A 24821-nucleotide genomic window follows, 5' to 3' on the forward strand; every position below is an offset into this window, starting at 1 on the left:
ATGGAACTTGCAAGTTTTATGTTATTGAGTGGCCTTGGTATGGTTTGCATTGCACCCCAAGAAGAATAAGCTCTTCATTCTTATTAATACTGGCTCACATTTCACAAGGCAACGATCCCTCCTGCCCTCCACCCCCGCGCCCCTCCCCTCCCCACCGCACCATACACACGCACACAAAGAAGAAAGGCAAACACATCCATCCACTTGGATCACATGGACAAGTAGCGATAACACCCAGCACTCTCACGGATTCCGGAACAACTGGTCAGCCCCAACGCTAAGATCCACAGTTCTTAGGATGAGCGCAAAGAGGCATTCACCGGCCATTGGTCGTGCCGGGGGAGGCGGGGCGGGGCGGGGTGAGGGGGTGGGGTGGGAGGTGATGTGCTCAACTAATTTTTGCCCCGACTCTACTTAAAAATATATATTTATATATAAGCTTCTATCTTCGACCGTCGTAGAAATATAGAATGGACGTTTCGCTGGGACGTTAGCGGTTGTAAGAAAGGAGCGTGCCCACCCATCCCATCTCCCTGCAGTCTCAGTCCGCGGATGTGTGAGTGTGTTTGTGTGTTCTTATCGCACCACCAGGAGAAAAGCCAATCCTGCTAGGCCGAATCCTGCCGCCGCCATAATTGCATTGCTGATGGTACTGTTCTGGTCAGCTGCCTCCGAGCCGTGCTTATTGAAGAAGTGATAGAAGCCATCCTAGAAGAGAAGAGACAGCAAACAACCTCATCAGTCAGGTTCATATAATGTTCTACCACCATCAGCTTCAACGGCTTCTGGGCAAGCCAGATTTAATACCCACCACTTGCAACCATTCAACTGTTCTGGACTTCAGTGCCCAGAATTCCATCTCACCAGGACAGCTAAGTATGGTAAGAGTTTGGCCCAATGGACATGGAAGACACCAGGTGGGGGAAAACATGGGCTGGCCTTCCAATTGGTGCAAAGGAGACTTCCAGCGAGGAAAAGACATAATACAATGAGATATGCCAGTCTTAAATTAGAAAGGAAATGAAGAGGTCCCAAATAAGGGAGCTGACAAATAAAAGATCTGGAGATCTGGAACCAACACGGTTGATGGTATTAGAGATGCTTCCAACGTCACCTCTTTGCTACCTCAAGGTATTTCCAAAATAAGCGTAAGAAAGAGATCGGGAACACCCATTAAAGTACCGTGTTTCCCCTGAAAATCAGACAGGGTCTTATTTTCTTGATACCACCCCCTCCAATTAAGCGCTTGGCCTTATTTTCGGGGAGGTCTGTCTTATTTTTGAGGTGCAGGAGGCGGCGAGCGTGGTCACCTCACGGCTGCTGCCGTGTTGCAATATTTGGGGGGAGAGGGCTTATTTTAGCACATGCGCTCAAAAGCCCGTTCGGGCTTATTATCCGGGGAGGTCTTATTTTGGGGATGGGGGGGGGGGAACAGGGTAGCTGAATATGAAGAAGCATTTTTTTTAATTTAAAAAAAAAAACACCTTTGACCAAGAAAACAGGGATGGACCTTGCCAACAAGGATTGACAGCTGCACCGTCAGCTACAGGAAACCCACACAAGGATTGCGCTATTGTGCTCGCATTAAGAACGTGGCTGGCCAAACCTCACTCAGGAAGGCGGCATCCCATTCACACAAAACCCGAGCATCATTGGTGTGTGTGTGTGTGTGTGTGTGTGTGTGTGTGTTTGCGCCTAGCCTGTTTGGGTGCCAGGAACGAAGCAGCAGCTGCAGGGGGCTATCTCTTTTATTCAGAATAATCAAGAATGACAAGGGATATGACTCCAGATGGCCAGGTTTGAACTCCTATCTGACAGCTGTCTTATGCAAATCGGGCCTACCCTTCGTTTCTTTCGGAACCTTGTTCTCTTACCACTTTCATTTGGCCAAACGGGGGCAGAGAACGGGAGGAGGGAGGGAGGGATGTCAGCTGATGCATTCTGCCAAGCAGCGGCCCCGCTTGGATCATTAGCATTCAGGTGGGCAGCTTCCAGCCGTTGCCAACATGCCCTCTTTTAAGCCGGAGAGCCAAAAATGTCCACTTTGCCTATTCACAACCACTGGGACAAAGGTGCCCCGAGGAATTCCGTAAGCAAAATAATAATAATAATAATAATAATAATAATAATAATAATAATAATAATAATAATAATAATAATAATAATAATAATAATTGCCTGGGTGGGGCCCGACCAATAATCAATGCCAAATCCGGTGAAACAACTGGCCGCTGTGATACAATTGTATAATAATAATAATAATAATAATAATAATAATAATAATAATAATAATGGCACAAACCAGCAGTGGTAATTCCAGTGGTAATCGGCACACTGGGTGCTATTCCAAAAGCACTGGAATTACATTTAAAACAGTTAAAACTTGACAAAATCACCATCAGTCAAATGCAAAAAGCTACACTGCTTGGATCTGCGCGTATATTACGGAAATACGTTACGACGTCCTAGGCCCCTGGGTGGGGCCCGACTAGTAATCAATGCCAAATCCGGCGAAACAACTGGCCGCTGTGATACAATCGTATAATAATAACAACAACAACAACAACAACAACAATAATAATAATAAAGTGTGTTGTCCCGATTGTAATTGGAGCCCTTGAAGCAATACCTAAAGGACTACCTCGCTATTTGGAAATTTTAAATTTATCAGATTTGAACATTCTGATTCTACAAAAAACCGCCCTACTTGGAACAGCTTATATCCTCCGATGTCACCTTAACAGTTCCTAGGTAGTCCTTGGTTAGGACTCGAGCTGTTGAGCTACCAACCAGCCACAAAGGCTGTGAATCTCACCAAAGATTAACCACGCAATAATTAATAATAATAATAATATTTTGCAATGCCCCAAATCAAGAAGACGGAGAATGGAGTAGGTATTCTTTGCTTCTTCTCTTAATTTAAAAAAAAAAAAGAGGGAGGGGGGGCGCATCCCAAACCCCTCCTTGCTATTACGCTGCTGTCACTTGGGTTTCTGCTAAGATGGAATGGAAGAGCCGTTAAAACGGTCGAGAGGGTTAGAGCGGAGACGGGAAATGGAGGCCCTAAAAGAAATTAAGGGAGACAGAACGTCTACTTCCATCCGTTTCGCTTAATGATGGTCTTTGCAGTGATTCATGAAGGCCAGAAGGCTTGCAGAGTTTTGCAAAGGAAGAGTTTTGGGAAAAAAAGCAAGTAGACACAAACACACACACTCTCTCTCACCTACGCGTGTGTACGTGTATACGAGCAGTCTTCAACTTACGACAATTGAGCCCAACATTTATGTTGCTAAGGGAGATGTCGTTATGTGGGTTTTGCCCTATTTGCCTACACAGCCTTTCTTGCCGCAGAGTTTAAGTGAATTGCTATAGTTATTGTTAGTCATCCAATGGTTAAGGGAATTGAAAGGCAACTGGACTTTATGGTCCTTCCTTCCTTCCTTCCTTTCTAGACGTTTTGCTTCTCAACCAAGAAGCTTCTTCCGTTCTGATTCAACAAATTCTCCACCATTCAGTCAGAGCTAAAGAAGCTACTTGGATGAGAAGCAAAACGTCTTCAAAGAAAAAAAAGATCCCCGGAAAGTCCAGTTACCTCTTGGAAAAAAAAGCATCTTTGGGACAAACCTGGATGATTGAGAATCTCCATAGATGAGTGAAACTGGTTTCCCCGATTGAAATGTGCTTGTCAGAAGGTCTCAAAAGGGAAATCACAGGATCCTAAGACTTTGCAACCGTCCTAAGTATGAATCAGTTGCCAAGGATCCAAATTCTGATCACATGACCATGGGGATGCTGGAACAATTGTGTGAAAAATGATCATAAGTCTCTTTCTTTAGTGCCGTTGTAACTTTGAATGGTCCCTAAGTGAACTGCTGTAAAATAAAGGACTCTTCTGGAGTTGGACTTCTATTACCATCTACCCCTTCTGGACCCCAACACCAAGGAGACCACTACTTATTCGAGGAAGCTTTCTTCAAACTGGCACTGTTCAAAGCCACAGAGGACTACAATTCCCAGAATTCCTAATCTCATTATCTACACCAATGCTTCTCAACCTTAGCCCACCTGAAGATGCGTGGACTTCAACTCCCAGAATTCCCCAGCCAGGGATTCTGGGAGTTGAAGTCCACGCATCTTCAGGTGACCATGGTTGAGAAGCACTGATCTACACCTTCTGGCAGGCCCTAAGATGGAGAAGGAGGGCTGTAAGAAAAAGGTGTCAAATTTGAAGCCCAGGGATGCAAAGTTACCTCCAGAGACCTGTCAAACTTATCACCAAATAGTTATTTTCCATGTTGCAATAGATGAGAAGTTACATGACTGGCAATCATATTCCATACAATGGTTGATTTAATCCCTAGCCCACACATTCTTGGGAAGATTAGAATATAACAAAGAAGAAAGATTCCTGGAAATCATCTTAACTCCAGTGCAAAAATCCACCACCGTAGCAATCTCAGCAGATAAAACTCATCCATCCTCTCTTCAACGTTCAGCAGCAAAGGAGATTCACCATCTCCAAGATAGTCTGGTTCATTCATGAACTTTCCCCCCCCCCCCTTGTTATGATGTTCTCCTACATCCCATCAAAACTTCCTGGTGCCAGTGGGTGTGGCGCATTAACAGTTGTGACACATATTTTGAGCGACAGGGAGCCGCAGTAGAAGGATGAAAGAGCCACATGCAGCTCCAGAGCTGTGGATTGCTGACCCCCGCTCTTGGTCATTCATGAACCTTTTTCTCTATTGGGATGTTCTCCAAAACTTACTTCCTTGTAATTTAAGCTCCTTGCTTTCCACCTGTCTTCTGGAACATCTGCCTCATCTTCTTAAATTGGGGTGCCCAACCTTGGCAACTTTAAGACATGTGGACCAACCCCCAGAATTCCCCAGCCAGCATTGGGAGTTGAAGTCCACAGATATTCTACACCGTAGTCCTTCTCTTTGAAACTAGCTCTTGTGTCTCCTGGCAAAGCTTTTCTTCACCAATCTTCTCCCACACCTTCAACCATCAAATTGTTCTCTTCCCAGCTCCTGTGTGTTACTTTCCTCTCTCAACCTGGATAAAGATGTCCACCTTCACGTAAGGCACAAAACAGGAAACCCTCACAATCTTCCCTAGAAGCCAGTATCCCAAATCGTTTTTTCTTCTCCTGCCCCCCAAATGTTTCCCTTTCTTTGGGAATGGAGACACCAGAGTCCTATCAACTCCTGGGAAAAGCAGCCCCTTAAATGTGGTTGGCAGAATTCAAACAGAACAGAAATAGAAACAGAGCTAGCTAGCCACACACACAAATAAGAGAGAGGAGGGTGGGTGGGAGGGAAGGAGGGAGAGAGAGAGAGAGAGAGAGAGAGAGAGAGAGAGAGAGAGGGAGGGAGGGAGGGAGGGAGGGAGGGAGGGAGAGAGAGAGAGAGAGAGAGAGAGAGAGAGAGAGAGAGAGAGAGGAATAGGGAATAGAATAAAATAGAATGGAATAGAAGTTGGAAGGGACCTTGGAGGTCTTCTAGTCCAACCCCCTGCTTAGGCAGGAAGTCCTATACCACTTCAGACAAATGGCTCTCCAATAATCTCTTCTTAAAAACACTTCCAGTGATGGCGCATCCACAACTTCTGGAGGGAAGCTGTTCCACTGATTAATCGTTCTTAATCGTAATTTCAGGAAATTAACCCTGGAGAGGTTAAATCTCTGAAAATAATTTATTACGGATTTCCTTGCAGTAAAGCTCTTAACTACACCACATGCTCCCATCTCATGCAGAAGTCACACGAGGCAAATGTCCCAGCCTTGGGGGAGAGGGGGGGGGGCTTCCAGATATCTGTAGCCAGACATGTGATTCACACTCAAGTTCACACATGTTCTCATCCTCAAATTATGTAAGGGGGGGATCTTACGGCCAGCAGCCTGATGGCGAGACTCACAAGATGGGCCTACCTGGAGAAGAGCTTCTGATTTCACCTTTCATGGGCTAGAAAAATGCACTTTTGTCCAGTCTAAACCTTTGATGCAGCTTGTGGGCGCCGGTTAAAGGCAGAATATGATCACCAAGGTCGGGGAAAGGGGAGGGAGAAGATAGAAGAGAAGAAGAGGTGGCTTTGAATGGACTTACTTTCTCTCCCCTGCCCTGTTTGAAAACCGAGAATTGAATGAAGGTTTCTATGTATTCTTTCCCCGTAGTCCTGTGTGAGAAATAGTTGCTTTGAAGTTGATTATTCACATTCCTGGCAAAGGTTTGCACCCGCACCCACTCAACAATAGCTGGGGTTGGATTTTGCAGAGCTACAAGAAATCCTACACTAGGGAGTAGTGGGGAAGAGAACGAGCTGGTAATATACACAGAGGGAAGTTTCTATAACCTTCAGCTGGGCCAGATGCAAAGGGGGGGGGAGGAGTTATTCCTTTTGTTGCTGCTGAGCTAAAAGATTAGCCAAGGACAAGGGTTGATGTTTCCCCCCCCTGTTATTAGCAATAACTTTCTCATCTTTGAGTTGACTTGCAGGGAAGTCGGACTACAACTTACAACTTCCCTAGCCAGCTTGGCCAACGGGCTTGGGATGGGCTGATCCACACATTCAATGAAAAAAATAAAATCTTTTAAAAATGCAAGGGCTATTTTGCTGGCAGTTATCCAGCAACCGAGTTACTGAGTATCCCGAAAAGGGTTTCTAGCTACACTGCTACAATCTTCTTATCAAAAAGAAAAAAAAAAGGATATAGAACTGGGCTAGACTTCACAAGCTATCTGGCAAGGGCTGGAAAGGTGCCAAGCACTTAAGAATGCAAAAAATCCCTCTCTACTTCTGATTATATCAGAGACAAAAGAAAAGCTTTTGTTGGCGGTACTCTTATTTCAAGCAGGTGGATGGGAAAGTCCAATTCAAGTTTGCAAGAACCACGAGATTCCTGGAAATGCCTTTTTGAGTTCCTAAGAGGCTTTCTCGAATCAGCCGTGCCAGAATATCTGGGTTCTAAGCCTGCCAATACGCCACAACCATCTGAAGGTTGGGTTGTCGTGGTCCCTGTGAATTGAGCCACTTCTGTAGCTTTGCTCAGGCTGAACCGTGGTTTAGTCAAGAGACCATGGCTTGGTGTGCAAAGCTAACCTGATGCAAAGAACATTATTGGGCAGGGGAAACTCAAGTTCAGAAGAGGTTTTGTAGTCCTTGGACCGGTTTCGATGGAGAGATTTGGTCAACCCAACCCAATCTTTGCCACCCAAAAGGATCAAAGCAAAAAATGTCACCAGTTAAACCATGAAAAATCTACCATGACAGCCTGCTCTTCCCGTTTTGCCTCAGTTTACTATGAATAATGTATTCTAAACCTTACCGATGACATGAAGGCACCTCCTTGGTTGAGGTTCTGCAAGGTTCATGGGAAGTTCATGAGAACATTTCTAGCCACCAGAAACTCAAGTCAAACTCTAGTGGGTTAGATTGAAGGAACTGGCCTCCCCTGTTGGCCAATCACGATCTTCAGAGAGCTCAGAAGCAGAACTGGTATGAAACTCCAGCCTTCTCTTCCTCATTAGCTGGGACTCGTATATTGTCTCCTCTCAGCCTGGACTTCGTGTATAGCTGCAACCAGTAGCCATAGACAGTCTTCTCCATGCCCTTGACCAACCCCTTTCCAAACCATCTAAGTTCATGGCCACTGCACCACTGTCCCATATCTGAAATGAAGAGCCCACCACTCTACAGAGGTTGGATGGATTTCCACCACCTGAAAGCAGCAGCCAAGTAGACATTAGCTAATGGGAGGTGGAGCTCAATGATGCCACATGTTGACTTGGAAGTACTCCACTTCTTCTTTCATCTCCAAGGCCTGCACCATCATGTGTTTTATCTTGGGAACTTTGGGTCCGTCTCAATCAGTCTACTAGTCTATTTCCGAGCATTGTTTCATAATAAAACAGAAGCTGGGGACCCATCTCTTGATGTGTCCCTCTTGGAGGAAAAAGTAGACTGACTATAAAGGAGAATATTCGTAGGATGGAAATGACTGCAGTTGTGTTTCCAATATAGTCTTATTTTTTTAGGGGTCCTTGGTGCTCTCTGAGCTTGGTGGTTTTCTTGCAGATGTTTGATGACCCATTAGGTAACAGCGTCAGTGCTAGAAGGGTTAGCACAAACTAAACCACTCCCTTGTAGCACTGATGATGTTACTTAATTGGGTAATGAAATGACTGCAAAGAAAACCCCCCCAAAAACCAACAACCAAGCTCAGAGAGCACCAAGGACCCCTCCAAAAATGCACCATATTGGAAACACAACTGCAATCCTAAGGCTTTGGAGGTACCCCTTCTTTACTCAAGAAGTAAAGATAAATCTTTATCTTAAGATAAACGCAACCATCCTTTTGATCCAGCCACATTTTTTTTAAGTAGCATCATTTCTACTACTGTGTTTCCCCAAAAATAAGACAGAGTCTTATTTTCTTTTGACCCCCCCCCCCAAAAAAATAAGCACTTGGCTTTATTTTCAGGGAGGTCTTATTTTTGAGGTGCAGGAGGCGGCGAGCGTGGTCACTTCATGGCTGCTGCTGTGTTGCAATATTTTCAGGGAGGGCTTATTGTAGCCCATGAGCTCAAAAGCCCAATTGTGCTTATTATCTGGGGAGGTCTTATTTTGGGGGGAAACAGGGTATTTCCTTCTTGTTCTCCATTTTTACTGCATTTTCATAATCTCTGAAACTCAAGCTGGTCCAAAAGAGGGAGCAAACCATCACGGAAGGCTGAAAGCAACAAGACTTGTCACCCACACGGAAGGCCCTCTTTAATGTTTTCCCTGTTCCCAAAATCTTGGCTGAGAAATTCTCCGCAAATCTTAGGAAACGCTTTCCTCTGCATAAATAAAAAAAGAACAACTGCGCTTTCATTCCTGCAACTATATTTTAAAAAAAACAACAACCACCAACTATATTTCTATCGTTACCATTAGAGAACGAATCCAACTGCTAGAATTTGAGACTCCCAGATGCCGTCTAGGTTAGGTTTAAAAAAGAAAAAAAGTCAATTAAACAAAGACCTGCAAATTCTACGCAAAGGATCTAAGCTGCCTTTTCTGTCTCCAGGTGCAAGGAGAATAAGTTCCAACGGTGTCGTTATATATGAGCCTGTCTTTTGAGCAAAGGAAAACGCTCTTAGGTTCAGTGGTCAGGTCTAGGACAGTCACAATCATCTGATGCAGAAATGCATGCACACCCACAGTTGCCATGGTGCGTGCTACCAAACTCTGGGTTTATACCCACCTTCGTTCTATTTAATTATACACCGGCTCCAATTCACGCACTGTGCTAAAGTCATTAAAATGACTTGTGCCGTTTGGCCATAATACACATGCCTACCCAGCCAGGGGCACCGCAAACCATGGTTTCCGCAGCTTTAACATCTTACACAAACGCAATGAGGCTTTTTCCTTTTCCAATTTTTTGCAAACCATGGTTCATGGCAACAGGCAGTCCTCAGCTTGACGACCGCAACGGGTAGCCCGCAATGTAAGTTGCTGAGTGAGCTTTTTGCCCCATTGGAACGGCTTTCCTTGCCACGCTTGTTAAAGAGAATCGCAGCCGTTGTTAAATTAGCTAACAGGTTTCCTAATTGAATCTGGTGTCCGCATCGATTTTGCGTGTCAGAAGGTCTCCAAAGGGGGGATTCTGGGACACTGCAGCGGTCGTAAAAGTGAGGCCGTTTGTCAAGGTTACATCCAAATGTAAACGACATGGCCACAGGGAGGAGATTTACAAAGGCCATGAAGTGTGAAAAACGGTTGTCGCTTTTTTTTCAGGGCTGTCGTAACTCTGAATGGTCACCAAACAAACTTGTTTAGTGACCGTTAAATCCAGGACTGCCTGTATTTTGTTTAGTGACCGTTCAATCCAGGAGTGCCTGTATTTGGTATCTCATAAGGTATAGGAGTCTAACCTCAAGGTTCCTAGTGTGAAGACGACCATCTGTTTCCTACTCCTACCTCATCCCCGGTCAGATTGGACTAGCATAAAACTAAACAGATGTCTTATTACCTGGCTGTGAACTAAAATTCCCAGGAAGCCTACCTATGCCTCTTGTTAAGTAAATATTTTGAAATGCTGGTTGTAAGTGTAAGTCTGTTGGCAACAGACTTGGAATAATCTATCCAGGTGTTGCCTCTGAGAAGTGCCCTGCCTTCCAATTTCAAGAGAGTTGGCAGTAAGAGAGTTGGAAGGGACCCTGGAGGTCATCTAGTCCAACCCCCAATCCCTGTGCTAGGGATTCGAACCACCAAACTGCCAACCTTTCTGATCAACGAGCTCAGCGTCTTAGCCAGTTCACAAGCCCCCCCCCCCCTTCCCAAAAAAGCCACAAGAGGCGAGATTCACTCATGGCCATTAAGCCAGGTTTCTTTAACTCTGATCTAAGCAGGTCTCGGATCTAACCAGGTTTCCAACAGCACATCAGACCAAGAGCAGCAACAGGGAAAGATCCACAATAGCTGGAATGCACCCGAAAGCCAGCAAACAGGTCACATGACTTACACAATACAGGGGGGGGGGAGAAAGCCACACTAGAGAATAGCGCAAAAATTGTGCAGGGAAGCTTAGGGGGTGTGCTGTAAGGCGGTGGGGGGTGGGCATGGGGTTTCCTTAACAGGAAGGGAAACCCCCTCCCCCTCAAGAGAAGAGGAACAGAAACCTTAACCTAGGTGGGCTCTTGAGGAATGATTTTATAAACTGGTTAAGGGTGGGTGGGTGGGTGGAACCTGAGCCAAAGGGAGGGTGGGCAACTCTGCAAAGGGGCTTTTTCAGGGCCCCTTCCTTAGAAGCCCCTTCCCCACCCACCCCTCTTTGCAGGTTTCCTTGGCACAGGCTGTTCCAAGGGCAGGAGAAGGGGGTCTCGAAGCTCCATCAGCTGCCAGCCTGCGGGGCAGGGCTCCCCCCACCACACACCCACTTCTCCCCCAGCCCAGTCTCCCCCCAGCCCAGAAGGCAAAAAGCTCACTTTTGCAGCCTTATGTGAGCTGCATAAATAATGCGGCTCAAAGCGGCATAATTGGGGGGGGGGAATGGGGGGGAACGCAAGCAGGGAGGAAAGAGAGAGAGAGAGAGAGAGAGAGAGAGAGAGAGAGAGAGAGAGAGAGAGAGAGAGAGAGAGAGAGAGAGAGAGAGCTCAACTGGAGGGGAGGGAGGGAAAGAAGAAGGAAGGAGGGAGGGAAGGAAGGAAGGCGAGGGACGGAGGAGGGGAGGTCGATCCCAGATTCCAAGAAAAAGCGCTTTCTAAGGCAAACTTCTCACGGTTGGGTCCGCCGTTTGCTTCCCTTATATGGGAAAGAGAAAAAGATCTTTTTTTTTTCTCCAGCCGGGGCCCCTGCGCTGCAGCCAGCCGTCAGTCAACCCTCCCCTTCCTCGCCCTCCCCGCTGCCTTTTTCCTCTGCAATTCTTCCCCCTTCGGGCTCCGCATCGGGGCTGGGGGGGGGGGAAGGGAAAAGAGGGGGGGAGTCTGGCGAGGAAGGGGTGAGGGGGGGCCGCCAGCTCAGCAAAGAGCCGGGGAATTGGGGGTGGGGGGCTGCAGGAGGAGCCCAAGCGCACGAGCGCGCATCTTAAAGCAGCCGGCGAAGAGCCTCTGCGCCAAGGTCAACCCTGCGCTGCAGCCAGACTCGGGGAGGGGGAGAAGGTGGGAATGCAGGAGGAGGAAGGGGCGGCTGGGGAAACCCCCCCTCAAAAAAAGAGGCATCGGGGCCCGGATAGAGGATCCCGGGAGTCCCCCCCCCGCCCGCAAGAAAAGCCGGGCTGCGGGAAGACCAGCCAAGCAGAGGCAGCGGAGGTTGGGGCTTTGCAAGGCGGGGAGGGGGATGCAGGAGGAGGAAGGGGCGGCGGGTTAGCCCCCCCCCAAAAAAAAGAAGCATCGGGGCCCGGACAGATGATCCCGGGGGGTCCCCACCACCCGCAATAAAAGCCGGCTGCAACCAGATTCTGGGAGGGGGAGCTGGGGAGGGGGATGCAGGAGGAGGAAGGGGCGGCGGGGGAGACCCCCCCTCTAAAAAAGAGGCATGGGGGCCCGGAGATAGGATCCCGGGGGTCCCCACCGCCCGCGCAGGCAATAAAAGCCGGGGAAGCGGGGCTGCAGGAAGACCAACCAAAGAGGAGGGGGCTTTGCAAGGCGTCTCGGGGGCTGCAGCCAGACTCTGGGAGGGGGAGGCGAGTGCAGGAGGAGGAAAGGGCGGCAGGGAACTCCCCCCCCCCCAAAAAAAGAGGCATCGGAGCCCGGACAGAGGGTCCCGGGGGTCTCCAAGGCCCGCGCAGGCAATAAAAGAGGAGGTTGGGGCTTTGCAAGGCGGGCTCGGGGGCTGCAGCCAGACTGGGGGGGCGGGGGTGCAGGAGGAGGAAGGGGGAACGGAACAGCCCTCCCCCTTTAAAAAAAGAGGCATCGGGGCCCGGACAGAGGATCCCACGGGTCCCCCCTCCCGCGCAGGCAATAAAAGAAAGCCAAGCCAAGCCAAGGGGGCTGCAAAAGCGGAGAGAGCTCCGGAGCCGGAGCCGCAGCCGGGCGGAGAGAGAGGAGAGGAGAGGAGGCAAGGCAAGGTTGGGCCGGGGAGGGCGATGGGGGACGGGCGCTTACCCAGCCGCCGTGCGCCTCCAGCCAGTCCCGCCGTTCCTCGGCCAGGTAGGCGGCCAGCGCCTCGACCAGCGCGCCGCTGTGATCCCGAGCTCCCCGTTCGGCCAGCGCCGCCGCCAGGTTGCCGGCGAACACGACCAGCGCCACCACCCGGCCCCAGTTCAGGCCGCCTTCGGCTTCCATCTGCGTGGCCACCCGGCCCAGCCAAGCCGCCGCCTCGCCGGGCTCGGGCAAAGCGGCGGCGCTGCAGGCTTCTCGGAAGAAGAGGCGCTCGCGGCTCTCCAGCTCGTCGGCCACCCGGCGCAGCGTCTCGGCCGTGCGGCTCGGGGCAGGCACAGCCGCCGCCCCCAGCCGGTGCTGCACGTAGTCTCCCAACAGCTGCGCCGTCTCTTCCCGCAGCGCGCCCGGCATGCTTGGCCTCTCCCTGGCCGGACTGGCCGGACTCCGGGCGGGCGGCGCAGCGCAGCGCTTGGGCGGAGGAAGAGGCGGCGGCGGCGGCGACCAACAAGGCCCAGTACCGGCGCCCGCCGCTGCCTAAGAAGCCGCCTCCGCCCCCCGATTGCCCACGTGTCGGGCCGGCTTCTGCGGCTCCGCCTCCCCCGGCCGGAGCTGCGGTGCCTCGCCGCCTCTCGCCGGAGGAGGGGGGAACTGCAGCGGGAGGGGGGGACAGGGGGGGACGCGGCTGTTGGAAGGGCCGCCCCGGAAAACTGGGGGTGGGGGGGAGAGAAGGGAGGGAAGCAAGCAACCCACGCGCTTGGCTGCGTTCTCAAGCGCGCTCTGCAGCTGCGGGTTTTTTTTTCTTTTATTTGCAAGCCCGATCTTTGGGGGGGGGGTATTTTATTTTATTATTTTATTTTATTTGCAAGCCCGATCTTTGGGGGGGGGTATTTTATTTTATTATTTTATTTTTTATTTTATTTTATTTTATTTTATTTTATTTGCAAGCCAGATCTTTGGGGGGGTATTTTATTTTATTATTTTATTTTTTATTTTATTTTATTTTATTTGCAAGCCAGATCTTTTTTTGGGGGGGGGTTATCTTATTTTATTATTTTATTTTTTATTTTATTTTTTATTTTATTTTATTATTTTATTTTATTTTAGTATTTTATTTGCAAGCCAGATCTCCCCCCCCCCCCGGGTTTTATTTCATTTTATTTGCAAGCCAGTTTTTATTTCATTTGCAAGCCAGATCTTTTTTGGGAGGGCGGGGGGAATCCCTGTCTGGGTTCCTTGGGGAGAGGGTTTAGTTTAAAATCCAATGCAATCTAAGTTTTTTTTTCCCTATAGGTTGCATCCATGCAGGGTAACAAATGGGTAGAGGGGGGTTTGGTTTCAAATTGGACGTAGGTTTTATTGATTGATTCATTTATTTTGGGACTGGGTTTATTTGAGCAGGAGATCATGGGGTGAAATGCGTCTTTTTCTTTTCTTTTTCTCCCCCCCTTTGGAAACCCTGCTCTGCATCAGTTGCGGCATTTGGGCTTGATGGAAGGAGGGGCCCACAAAGAGAGGGGGGGAAGCCTGGATTGGGAGTTGAAGGAAAACGCGAGCTGCAGTCCGCATTGGGGGGGGAGGTCTTTTGGTGCAGTGAGAAGTCGGGGGATCGAGAAACCCTGGCATGGTTAAAGCCTGGTTCCTGAGCCATCCGGACACAACCTTGCTAAATTTGCTTGAATGGAGTGCTGGAGGATGGGTTTTTGCATAAGGGGGATCCTGTAAGGCTGGGGTAGCAACCTGCAGCTCTGGAGCCGCACGTGGCTCTTTCATCCCTCTTCTGCGGCTCCCTGACATCAGTCGGCTTCACAATTGATAGGGGTTTCGGTTAGGACAGGTAGAGGAAAAAGGATGCTGTGCTAGGAGGAGACTCTATGGTAGGGGAACCGGACTTCAGATCAGTTCCAGAATTGAACGTGTGTGTGTGTGTGTGTGCGCGCGTGCCAGTTAGGACCATTGTGGCTCTTGAATGTTTAGGGTTGCCAACCCCTGCTGTAAGGGGTGAGTTTGATCACAAAAGCCCGTTGAGGTTTCTTATGGGTCATTTAGTCCAACCTTCTGCTCAGAGATCCTTATCCACCCAAGATAGGTTCACGTGGCGAGCTGTTCCACTGGCCTTTAGCTGGGACCATCAGAAATGTCTTCTCGAGTCCATACTAAACTTCATTGATCAAGAGTCCATCTAAGTCTACTTCTTGGGTTTTATCCATTGGTTCTGGTCCCCCCTGTGGGCCAACTGAGACGGTCAACTTGTAGGTGACAACCTGCGAGATCCAAAGGCTACCATAATAGCGCTCCTTGTTCTTCTCATTGGCATCATAAACACTCTAAGTAATTCTTTTAGCCATTCCTGTTTGGTTTCTAAGTCCTTCAGATATTCCTTGATCTCCTGAACTTGCTGGAATATCTGATCCATAAACTGTTTTAACCGTGTTTTTTGTATAAGCCAGTTGACGGCATTCATGCTTGTTAAACTACAATGACTGAATTCACGCAACAGAATTGGCTCAAGCCAAATAAGCTGTATCACTGCAGGAGTTCAAGCTGGAGTTTTTCTCATCTTCTTGGAGATGAGTCCACATTTGAGGTCTTCCTTATTCAATTTAAGAGAAGCGGTGGCTCATTGGCTAAGATGCTGAGCTTGTCGATCAGAAGGTCGGCAGTTTGGCGGTTCGAACCCCTAGTACCGCATAAGAGAGTGAGCTCCCATGACTTGTCCCAGCTTCTGCCAGCCTAGCAGTTCAAAAGCAGGTAAAAAAATGCAAGTGGAAAAAATAGGAACCACCTTTGGTGGGAAGGTAACAGCGTTCCTTTGGCATTTAGTCATGTCAGCCACATGACCACGGAGACGCCTTCGGACAGCGCTGGCTTTGAAACAGAGATGAGCACCGCCCCTTAGAGTCGGGAACAACTAGCACATATGTGCAAGGGGAACCTTTACCTTATTCAATTTAGGTTTTATTGGCTGTGCGTGTGTTTGTGTTATCTTTTTATTTTGTTTTATTCGTATCCATGGAAAGGGGGGGGGGGTTTCCTAAATAAAAAATCTGTCTGTTGATCAAGGGTTATGAACAACTAACCAATAAATCAATGCAGGTAGTTTTACTTCTAGGGAAATGCCAGCCAGAAAAAGGGGAAACTCAGTTGCTTTGTTGGTTGTTGCTAAAACACACTGCTGTCAGTTCAATTGCCCCCCTCATCTACAGAGGATGACGGAAAATATCCCATTACTATAAACCTTATCTGGAAAAACCCTAAAACTTTTTAGCTTTATAATTTTTGTACCACAGTCTTGTCACCACCAATTGTTCTGCTTTCGGGAATTCGGCCTAGTACTGCAATGAAGTAAACTAAATCAAAGATAGTTAGTTTGTTCTACACACACACACCACACCAAAACAATCTTAATTTGTTGTCCACAGTTTAGTAAACCCAGTTAGTAAGCCCAGAATTGTAACATACTACATTAGGTTAATTTTAACCATAAAGGAGAATATTTGTAGCTCAGAGGTGAAATGAATGTGCTCTGAGAGCTTGGTTGCGTTTGTGTTATTGAAGGTTTAAATGTGCTGATTGTTTTGTCATTCAAACAATTGCATTGATACTGAAACTATATGCATCGTATTTCCAAGGTTGTTTTCCCTTTTTTAAAAGAGAAATCCTAATTTTCATTGTACATCATCTATTTGGAAATGAAAATACGGATTAGCCATTTGGTACGATCTTCCGGTTTATGATCTTTGAACGGCTTTCTTTCTTTCTTTTTTCACGCAACAATTTCGTTGTCTGCTTTTTTTTTATTTAACAACATATATTACCATATTTGTACAATGTTTTGGAAGGTTTTAGATTTCAAGGGACGGTTTGGAAGCCTTTGAAAGAAATGAAAAGATTTGGAAAGCTAACCGATTCTTTCTTTCTTTTCTTTTTTTTTAACCCTCTTCCGGCATCTTTCTTCAAAGTCAGCATTTTCAGGACAACTTCTGATTTTTCTTTCTTCGATCGTAGCTCTCCGTAGATGGATCCTTCCCCCCCCCCAACCCCTCACCCACCCTGCAAGTTCCATCAGCAATGTCAACATCTTTAATAAAAGCCGAAGCTATTCCTTGCATTTCAGTATTGAAATAAATTACTGGGTTGGAGAAAAGGGACGGGCGAGGGGAGAGAATTCGAAAAGCTGGTTTCAAACGCCCATTTATAATTTACAATAAATGATGATTTATAATAAAACGGCTTAACTTTCATCTCGCTTGAAGGGCGCCAGATGCTGGGATACAAAGATGTGAAAAATTGCTGGGTTTTCTCCTTTGTTTTTCAATTATTCATACCCTTGGGAAGGGTGTATTTTTTAAAATATATATATATATTTGCATCCAATCTTCCGTCCTGGGATTTGGGGCTGGAACAATGAAATTTGGACTCAGCCGGTCCGTAACCTGGCTGCGATTCCTCCTTAAATTCGCATTTCAGCTGTACAAGGGACAAGATGTAACTAAAAGGTGCAAAAAGTAAGCTACTGAAGAGATCTGTTTTGTACAGGAGCAGCCCCAGACTTCCAAAACCAAGATTTTTTTTAAAAAAAAACTCCTGACATTTCCTACCTTCATCATCTAATGTTTATTCCAAATACCCTTTTGTCAAGCTGGTTGTGCCTTAGGAAGATACCCCATTGGGCAGAGTGTATTTCCTCCTTAAGCTCAGAGAAAATTTTCTGCTGAGGGACCATCTGGTCCTATATTGATCCTCCAGTATTTCTTGGTCTGTAGAAGGCCAGTTCTCTACGGGTGATTTATAGCACCTTCCTAGCATCTCCCAGCCATTGCCAGGGTGATAAAACCTCTCCTTGTTACAGTTAAAATGGCATAGCGATGCTTGGGTGAATCTCAAAAGATACTCTAAGTCAACCACAGGGGAAGGAACTAAGAGTCCTTTTTTTAAAAAAGGGAGAGAGAGAGAGGACCATGTATCTCCTTGGCATCTTGCTTTCCTTCAAAAGGATCTCAAGGTGGAGTTTAATCTCTACATGTTACAATCAATAATACAATCAAAATAGAGCTGGAAGGAACCTTAGAGGTCTTCTAGTCCAACCCTGCTCGAGCAGAAGGCCCTATACCATTTCAAATAGATGACTGTCCACCCACAACCTCTGAAGGCAAGCCGTTCCACGGCTTGACTGTCCTCATTGTTAGGAAGTTTCTCCTTAATTCCAGGTTGCTTCTCTCCTTGGTTGGTTTCCATCCATTGTTTCTTGTCCTGCCTTCTGGGTGCTTTGGGACATGAGTCAATCCCCTCTTCCTTGTGGCAGCTCCTCAAATACTGGAATACTGCTTTTCTCAAGACTAGCCATGCCTAAATGCTGCAACCCCTTCTTCAGATGTTTTTCACTCCAGGCCTTTAATCATCTTAAAGTAGACAATATTGAGTTCCTCCATGCAGCAAACGTCTGCAAGCCACTGAACTGATTCTTAGCTACCCAAGGGGATTCACACAGCAACCAACAGTCCATTGTCAAGGCAGATGGAAGCATCTTTGCAACCCAAAGCCCTCCCCTTTTGTTCGTGCACAGTGGCGGTGCCGTTCACATGTATGAAATGATAGCTACTTTCTTCCACTGCGAGATGCTTTGGTCTTAAGAGGGACTACCTCTATAGGACATACAAGCTAACTTCTCCCAGAAGAGTTGTAAAACTGATTTGTCCTGGATATAGTATCAGAGACATCATCCTGCTGGAGACCTAATTCCCACAGCATAGTCTTATATCTATGTCTATAGTATTCTTCTCATTTTCTCTACCACTTCTTACTGGTTTCATTATTACGATAATATTATTAGTCTATTCCTTTGCATGTACACTGACCGCTTCTGCACTGGAGACAAATTCCTTGTGTGTCTAATCACACTTGACCAAATAGACCCTGTTCTGTTCTGTTCTGCTCTACTGTATTAATTTACTCTATTCTATTCTACTCTATTCTACTCTACTCTACTCTATTCTATTTCTACTCTACTCTATTTTATTAATTCTACTCTACTCTATTCTATTAATTCTGCTCTACTCTACTCTACTATATTAATTCTACTCTACTCTACTCTATTCCCATTCCCAATTCCATTCTATTCTATTCCCATTCCCCATTCCATTCCATTCCTCCTCTTTTATTCCTACTCTACTCTGTTAATCAACTCAATCAAGGGATGAAATACTGTGTGGTATTTTGGTAAAAGAATCAGTCTCCAATTCACTGGAGATAGCATTTCCAAGTGTAGCTAGTCAGCTGGCCCTTATTTCCAAGCAGACATATACCGCGTCCTTCATGTGATCCAAAGCAGTCTTTAGGCTAGGTAACGTGTGACATAATGAAGCAAACATGGTCTTGTTCAAAATCCAGAGAGACAATCCAGAGCCAACAATCCTCGGTATGTAAAATACAATTTATTATAGTGCAGCCATTCATAAGTTAATCAACACCACAATATTCCATTCAAAACTCAAAACATCTCACCAATAAATACTGCATCGAAGTGTTTGGAGTGTCAGATCGTCATTGCATCACAAGCTAACAGTGTACAGGGCACCCTCTTGGACAACGGGCAAGACTGGCTGCCCACATTATAAAAAAGGACACGGATCAGTTTTCCAAGTGGAAAATGCAGGGCAGTGATTTGTCAAGCTGTTTCCAGGAATGGCAGAATGTCAATTTACCTGGAAACATGGAATCACTTAGAAATATTTACACCTCTTCCTAGGCCTGTGTAGATGGATTCATAGAAGTCCCATTGAGCCCTTTCACGAATCCACCTTTCTACATAATGATCACAACAACTTCTCTACGCTGCCTTCAAAAAGCTTTCCAATTTCAATTCACCAGCCAAAGGTCACAAACTCTACTTTCAAAAAAAGCCCATTCAGTTAAAAATAATTTCTTTTCCTGGGGATAAGAGTATCTTTGGAGAACCACCACCACCACCCAAAAAAAGAAAGGAAGAAAGAAAGGAAGGATGAATGAAAGAATGAAAGAAAGAAAGAGAAAGAAGGATGAATGAAAGAATGAAAGAGAAAGAAAAGGAAGGAAAGAATGAATGAAAGAGAAAGAAAGAAAGAAAGAAAGAAAGAAAGAAAGAAAAGGAAGGACAGAAGGAAAAAGAAAAAGAAAGAAAAAAGAAAAGGAAGGAAAGAATGGAAGGAAGGAAAGAAAAAGAAAGAGAAAGAAAGAAAGAAAGAAAGAAAGAAAGAAAGAAAGAAAGAAAGAAAGAAAGAAAGAAAGAAAGAAAGAAAGAAAGAAAGAAAGAGGAAGGGAGGGAGAGGGAGGGAGAATATCCAGCCTCCTAGCACTATGATTAGGTTTGAACTAAAGAAAATATGCCAATGGCTTTGATCATCTATGTTGCATTGTTTTTGGTCAAAAAATTAGGGAGAGGTTGCCTTTCCCTTGAATTTCAATGACGTGAGTTCAGAAGGTCCACTTAAGGCAGGAATGTTCAACCGTGGCAACTTTAAGACTTGTGGACTTCAACTCCCAGAATGGCTGGCTGGGGAATTCTGGAAGTTGAAGTCCACAAGTCTTACAAGTTGCTGGCTGGTGGAATTCTGGGAGTTGAAGTCCACAGATCTTAAAGTTCCTTGGTTCAGGAATTCTGGGAGTTGAAGTCCACAGACTTAAAAGTTGCCGACGTTGGACACCCCGAAGGGAAAAATGGGATTTGGAGCACACTGGCTTGCAGATTGTTATTAGGGACTCTCCTGAAGAATGTTCCTCAAACATAAGCTATCGATGCTCTTCATGTGAACAGAGGACTCCACCTCTTCATTTTCCACTTTTGTTTTGGTCACGTGATCATTCATCCCTTCCTCCCCATCCCAAAAGGCGAAAAAACCTAGATTTGTTGACCAAACACAACACTTTGAGATGTCTTTGAAATTAGGCCAACAACTAATTTTTGTATTTTATACTATAAACGAATTTAAAAAGTAGCATTTTCCCGAAATTTAGGCCAATAACTGATCCCTGGTAGTAATCCTGTCTCTCTAACAAGACAGGTAGACCTCAACCTACGACCAGGAGGAAAACCTTGCCCATTACAGTCGTAAGTCGGTCATAAGCAGATCGTCACATGACCAGACCCGATTCTACAACCTTAAAAGTCCTTAAGGGACTACCATGGTTGCAAAGTGAACGCTACAGCCATTAAGGGAATGCTGAGGTTGTTAAGCGGCCTCATTGTTCGCTACGAGGGATTTGTGTTGAAAACCGGAAGTAAACACCAAAGTGTTGTAAATCAGGTTAAAACTGCAAACAGCCACAAATGTGAGCTTGTTCCCACAGGAGCTACAGGTAGCCCTCGACTTACGAACACAGCTGAGCCTGGAATTGATGTTGTTAAGCGAGAGATTTGCGAAATGACTTGCGCCCCCCTTTTATGACTTCTCTTGCCACCATTGTGAATCGCGGCAGTCGTTAAGTGAGTAGCGAGGTTGTTTAGTGAACCTGGCTTCAAAGCCATTGGTTCTGCGAGTCAGGAGGAGCACAAGGCGATCACGTGACCTCAGAACACCGCGACCGTCGTAAGTACATGCCAGTTCCCAAGCATCTGAATTTTGACCATGTGACCATGGGAATGCGGCGGCAGCCGTAAGTGTGAAAAATGGTCATAGGTCGCTTATTTCAGTGCCGTTGAAACTTCGGTCACTAAATGAACTGTGGTTAGGTCGAGGTCTACTTGTATTTGGCACCCCTGGGATCCGCGGATTTTAATTTTGAATTATTATTCCTTTCTTTTCGGTTAGGGTTCAGTTAAGAGAGTTTCCAAGCAGGCTTGATGCATGCATTCCATAAGAGCCCAAAGGAAGATGGAAAAAGGGGCGATGGGCCAGGTTTTCCCTTCCCCACAGTCTTTAGGATGGGGGTCTCAAGTCACCAGGAGATGTCCCGTCACCAAACCAGATCCAACCACCCAAAAAGCTTTGCACCCACTTGTCTAACCACACGTGCATTTTACACAGCTTGTGTTTCTATCCCGAATTTACTCCCAAGATGACCGAGGCAGTGTAATTTGTCTTCTGCATCACTTTGTGTTGTTTTCCCCACACACACACACAACAATCTTATGAGGTAGGCTAGGCGGAGAGATAGTGACTGAGGCCATGGGTGGCCAGTGTGCTTCACGGCTGAGTGGGGACTTCGAATCCAGCCTACCCATTGCACATCACTCTCTCTCTCTCTCTCTCCGTGTGTGTCATCTGAGACCTTGAAGAGCAAGGAAGGAGACTCTCTCCATCGCTTCCTGCTTCTATTATGGAATGTGCAAACAAACCCTCGGGTACCCAGATTTTAAAAAACAAAACAAATCCAAAGCAAAAAAACCACTACCAACCCCTTACACTGGTTTCTATTTTAATGCCAAATTGACTTTAGAAAGGAACGTCATTTCATGCAAATGCGACATGGACAGCGTGATTTAAAATGCTAAAGTCCCCTTAAACCAGTTACGATTTCCCCGAAAGTCTGGCTTTTAGCATGATTATCGTCTATCTAAGGGGGGAAAAGGTAGTTTCAAAAAACAGAATTATAAACATGTTCTGACTACAGCAACACATAAACTCTCTCGCCCAGCGCTCCCGCGTATGATATAGGTTTATATATAGTCTATCTAAGAAGTAGCTCTGAATTGGGCAGCTATGTGATAAATACTAACAAGGTGTCTCTTTCCTTCTTTTCACCATCCATTTAGGGTCGTCTTTGCGGCAAATTTCCTCCCCCCATTAAACTGATGTTCCGTGGGAGGGTGCACTCCTATGATTCCCCATGTGAATAACATGTTGGGAAACCGCCCTGCTACTTAAGCCCAGATCTGTAGAGAAAAACATCAAACAATGGTTAGCTATGTGACAGGGATTCTCCTTTGGATTTAAAGAAAGAAGGAAGGAAGGAAAGGAAGGAAAGGAAGGAAGGAAGAGAGGGAGGGAGGGAGAGAAGGAAGGAAGGAAGGAAGGAAGGAAGGAAGGAAGGAAGGAAAGAAAGAGGAAAAGAAAAAAGAAAGAAGGAAGGAAATAAAGGATGGAGGGAAGGGAAGGAAGGAAAGGAAGAAAGAAAGAAAAAAGAAAGGAAAGGAAGGAAGGAAAGAAAAAAGAAAGAAAGAAGAAAGGAAAGGAAGGAAAAAAGAAAGAAGGAAGGAAGGAAGGAAGGAAGGAAGGAAGGAAGGAAAGAAAAAAAGAAGGGAGGGAGGGAGGGAGGGAGGAAAGAAAGAAAGAAAAAGAAAGAAAGAAAGAAAGAGAAAGAAAGAAAGAAAGAAAGAAAGAAAGAAAGAAAGAAAGAAAGAAAGAAGACAACATCCTTACCCTTAGAGTGTGATCCCATGATCCAGAACAAAATGCAGTCCCATCGGGTGAAACCCTCAAAGTGCTAACACGATTCTCGTGACCGAACAAGATGGAGGCGCGTGATCCTTTGAGGACATCCCAAACATTGATGGTGTAGTCGTTGTAGCCGGCAAATAATAAACGCCCTGTGGACAAAATATTGGTCAGGTCTGGTCCCAATATGCAATGCTCCAATATCTCAGGGGCTGCCCCAAAGAAGAGGGAGTCAAGCTAGTCTCCAAGGCACCTGAGGGTAGAACAAGAAGCAATGGGTGGAAACCAATCAAGGAGAGAAGCAACTTAGAACTGAGGAGAAATTTCCTGACAGTTAAAACAATTAATCAGTGGAACAGAAGTTGCCTCCAGAAGTTGTGAATGCCCCAACACTGGAAGTCTTTAAGAAGATGTTCGATAGCCATTTGTCTGAAATGGTGTAGGGTTTCCCGCCTAGGCAGGGGTTTGGACTAGAAGATCTCCCAGGTACCTTCCAACTCTGTTATGCTTTATTCTGCATCACAGCATTAAGGGGATGACACAATTGGTCAATCAATTGTGCTCTTGACACAACCAATCAATCAAAGCTCCCAAACAGATTCACGAGTAGAAGAAAACCACTTTAAATTCTAGAGGAAAAATGGATCTTCAGCCAGCAATCATAATGCACAACACAGCCGTAATTCTCAGCTCAACGTTCCCATCTTATGACTTTGTGATTTTACTTCAGTGTAATAAAGAGGGCCGCGGTGGCTCAGTGGCTAAGATGCTGAGCTTGTCGATCAGAAAGGTTCGAATCCCTAGCGCCGCGTAACGGAGTGAGCTCCCATGACTTGTCTCAGCTTCTGCCAACATAGCAGTTCAAAAGCATGTAAAAATGCAAGTAGAAAAATAGGGACCACCTTTGGTGGGAAGGGAAACGCGCTCCATGCGCCTTCAGCATTGAGTCATGCCGGCCACATGATCACGGAGACGTCTTCGGATAGCGCTGGTTCTTCAGCTTTGAAACGGAGATGAGAACCGCCCCCTAGAGTCGGGAATGACTAGCACATATGTGCGAGGGGAACCTTTACGTTTTAATAAGCCTCACCCCACTCAACGATTTGAGTGAATTCACTGGGCTAAAGGAAACATCGTGGACTCTCCACCTATATATTCTAAGCGAGAGAGCTGAAACACACCTAGAGTTGAAGGACCAAATCAGGAGAGATTATTTTAAGTCTCAAGGTCTGGAAGAGTTTAACTTCACTGACGCTGCTATCCCCAGCCAAGCTAAACTGGAAGGAGACCACGCATAAGTCTCCTCCTTGTTAGTTCCATGAGAAAAGAAAATACATCAGGATTCACATCTCACCACTAAGAGAAAAATCCACGCTGGATGCTCCGAAGATGATGCTTTCTTTGGAATAAATGGCCACCTCTCTGTCTGCTCGGAGGTCATATAAACGGCACTCAAGAAGAAGGGAAGAAGAAGAAAAAAGAACATTCATTATCTAGATCATTTTTAAATGATACGATCATACACAAGGTTTTAGCCGTACTGGTAAAACTCCCTTATAACCCTGTAATCGCTTAATTAGGCGTAGAGGTGGGATGGACTGGATGCAGCTCACGTTTACTGGCCGTCTGCCCTTCCTGACAGCACGGGGAGTTCACAGCAGCAGATTATTATTTTTCTTTGCGCCCTAGAAGAGAAACATCTGCCGCTACCTGGGATTGAACTCTCAACCTTCCAAGCGTGAGGCAGTGTCTTCACCACTGGCCCACCACACCACTCTTCTTAGCTATGCCAACAAAGCTACATAAATCTGAATACTGTGCCCTACGCACTGATCAGTTACGATCACATTGCCCAGGTGTGTCAGGCTTCATTTCCCATGGATTT

General features: G+C 46.2%; 2 protein-coding genes across 2 annotated transcripts in view; both read right to left on the reverse strand.

The window, feature by feature from the left end:
- The window catches only part of BCL2L10 (BCL2 like 10), a 13665-nt gene extending 511 nt beyond the window's left edge, over positions 1-13154 (reverse strand). Inside the window, exons 1-2 of the mRNA XM_081965045.1 lie at positions 12591-13154; positions 1-708 (exon numbers count right to left, since the gene is read on the reverse strand). The exon at positions 1-708 is cut by the window's left edge and continues 511 nt beyond it. Of these exons, the coding sequence (XP_081821171.1) occupies positions 577-708; positions 12591-12998 (540 nt within the window). The 5' untranslated portion in view covers positions 12999-13154 and the 3' untranslated portion in view covers positions 1-576. The remainder of the gene's footprint in view (positions 709-12590) is intronic.
- A 5849-nt stretch (positions 13155-19003) lies between these two features.
- Positions 19004-24821, reverse strand: part of GNB5 (G protein subunit beta 5) — a 28136-nt gene continuing 22318 nt past the window's right edge. The window contains exons 10-12 of the mRNA XM_081964482.1: positions 24291-24387; positions 22922-23088; positions 19004-22434 (exon numbers count right to left, since the gene is read on the reverse strand). Coding sequence (XP_081820608.1) covers positions 22423-22434; positions 22922-23088; positions 24291-24387 — 276 coding nt within the window. The 3' untranslated portion in view covers positions 19004-22422. The remainder of the gene's footprint in view (positions 22435-22921; positions 23089-24290; positions 24388-24821) is intronic.

Source organism: Natrix helvetica (genome assembly GCF_964273705.1).
Source record: "Natrix helvetica genome assembly, chromosome: 12".
Taxonomy (NCBI): domain Eukaryota; kingdom Metazoa; phylum Chordata; class Lepidosauria; order Squamata; family Natricidae; genus Natrix; species Natrix helvetica.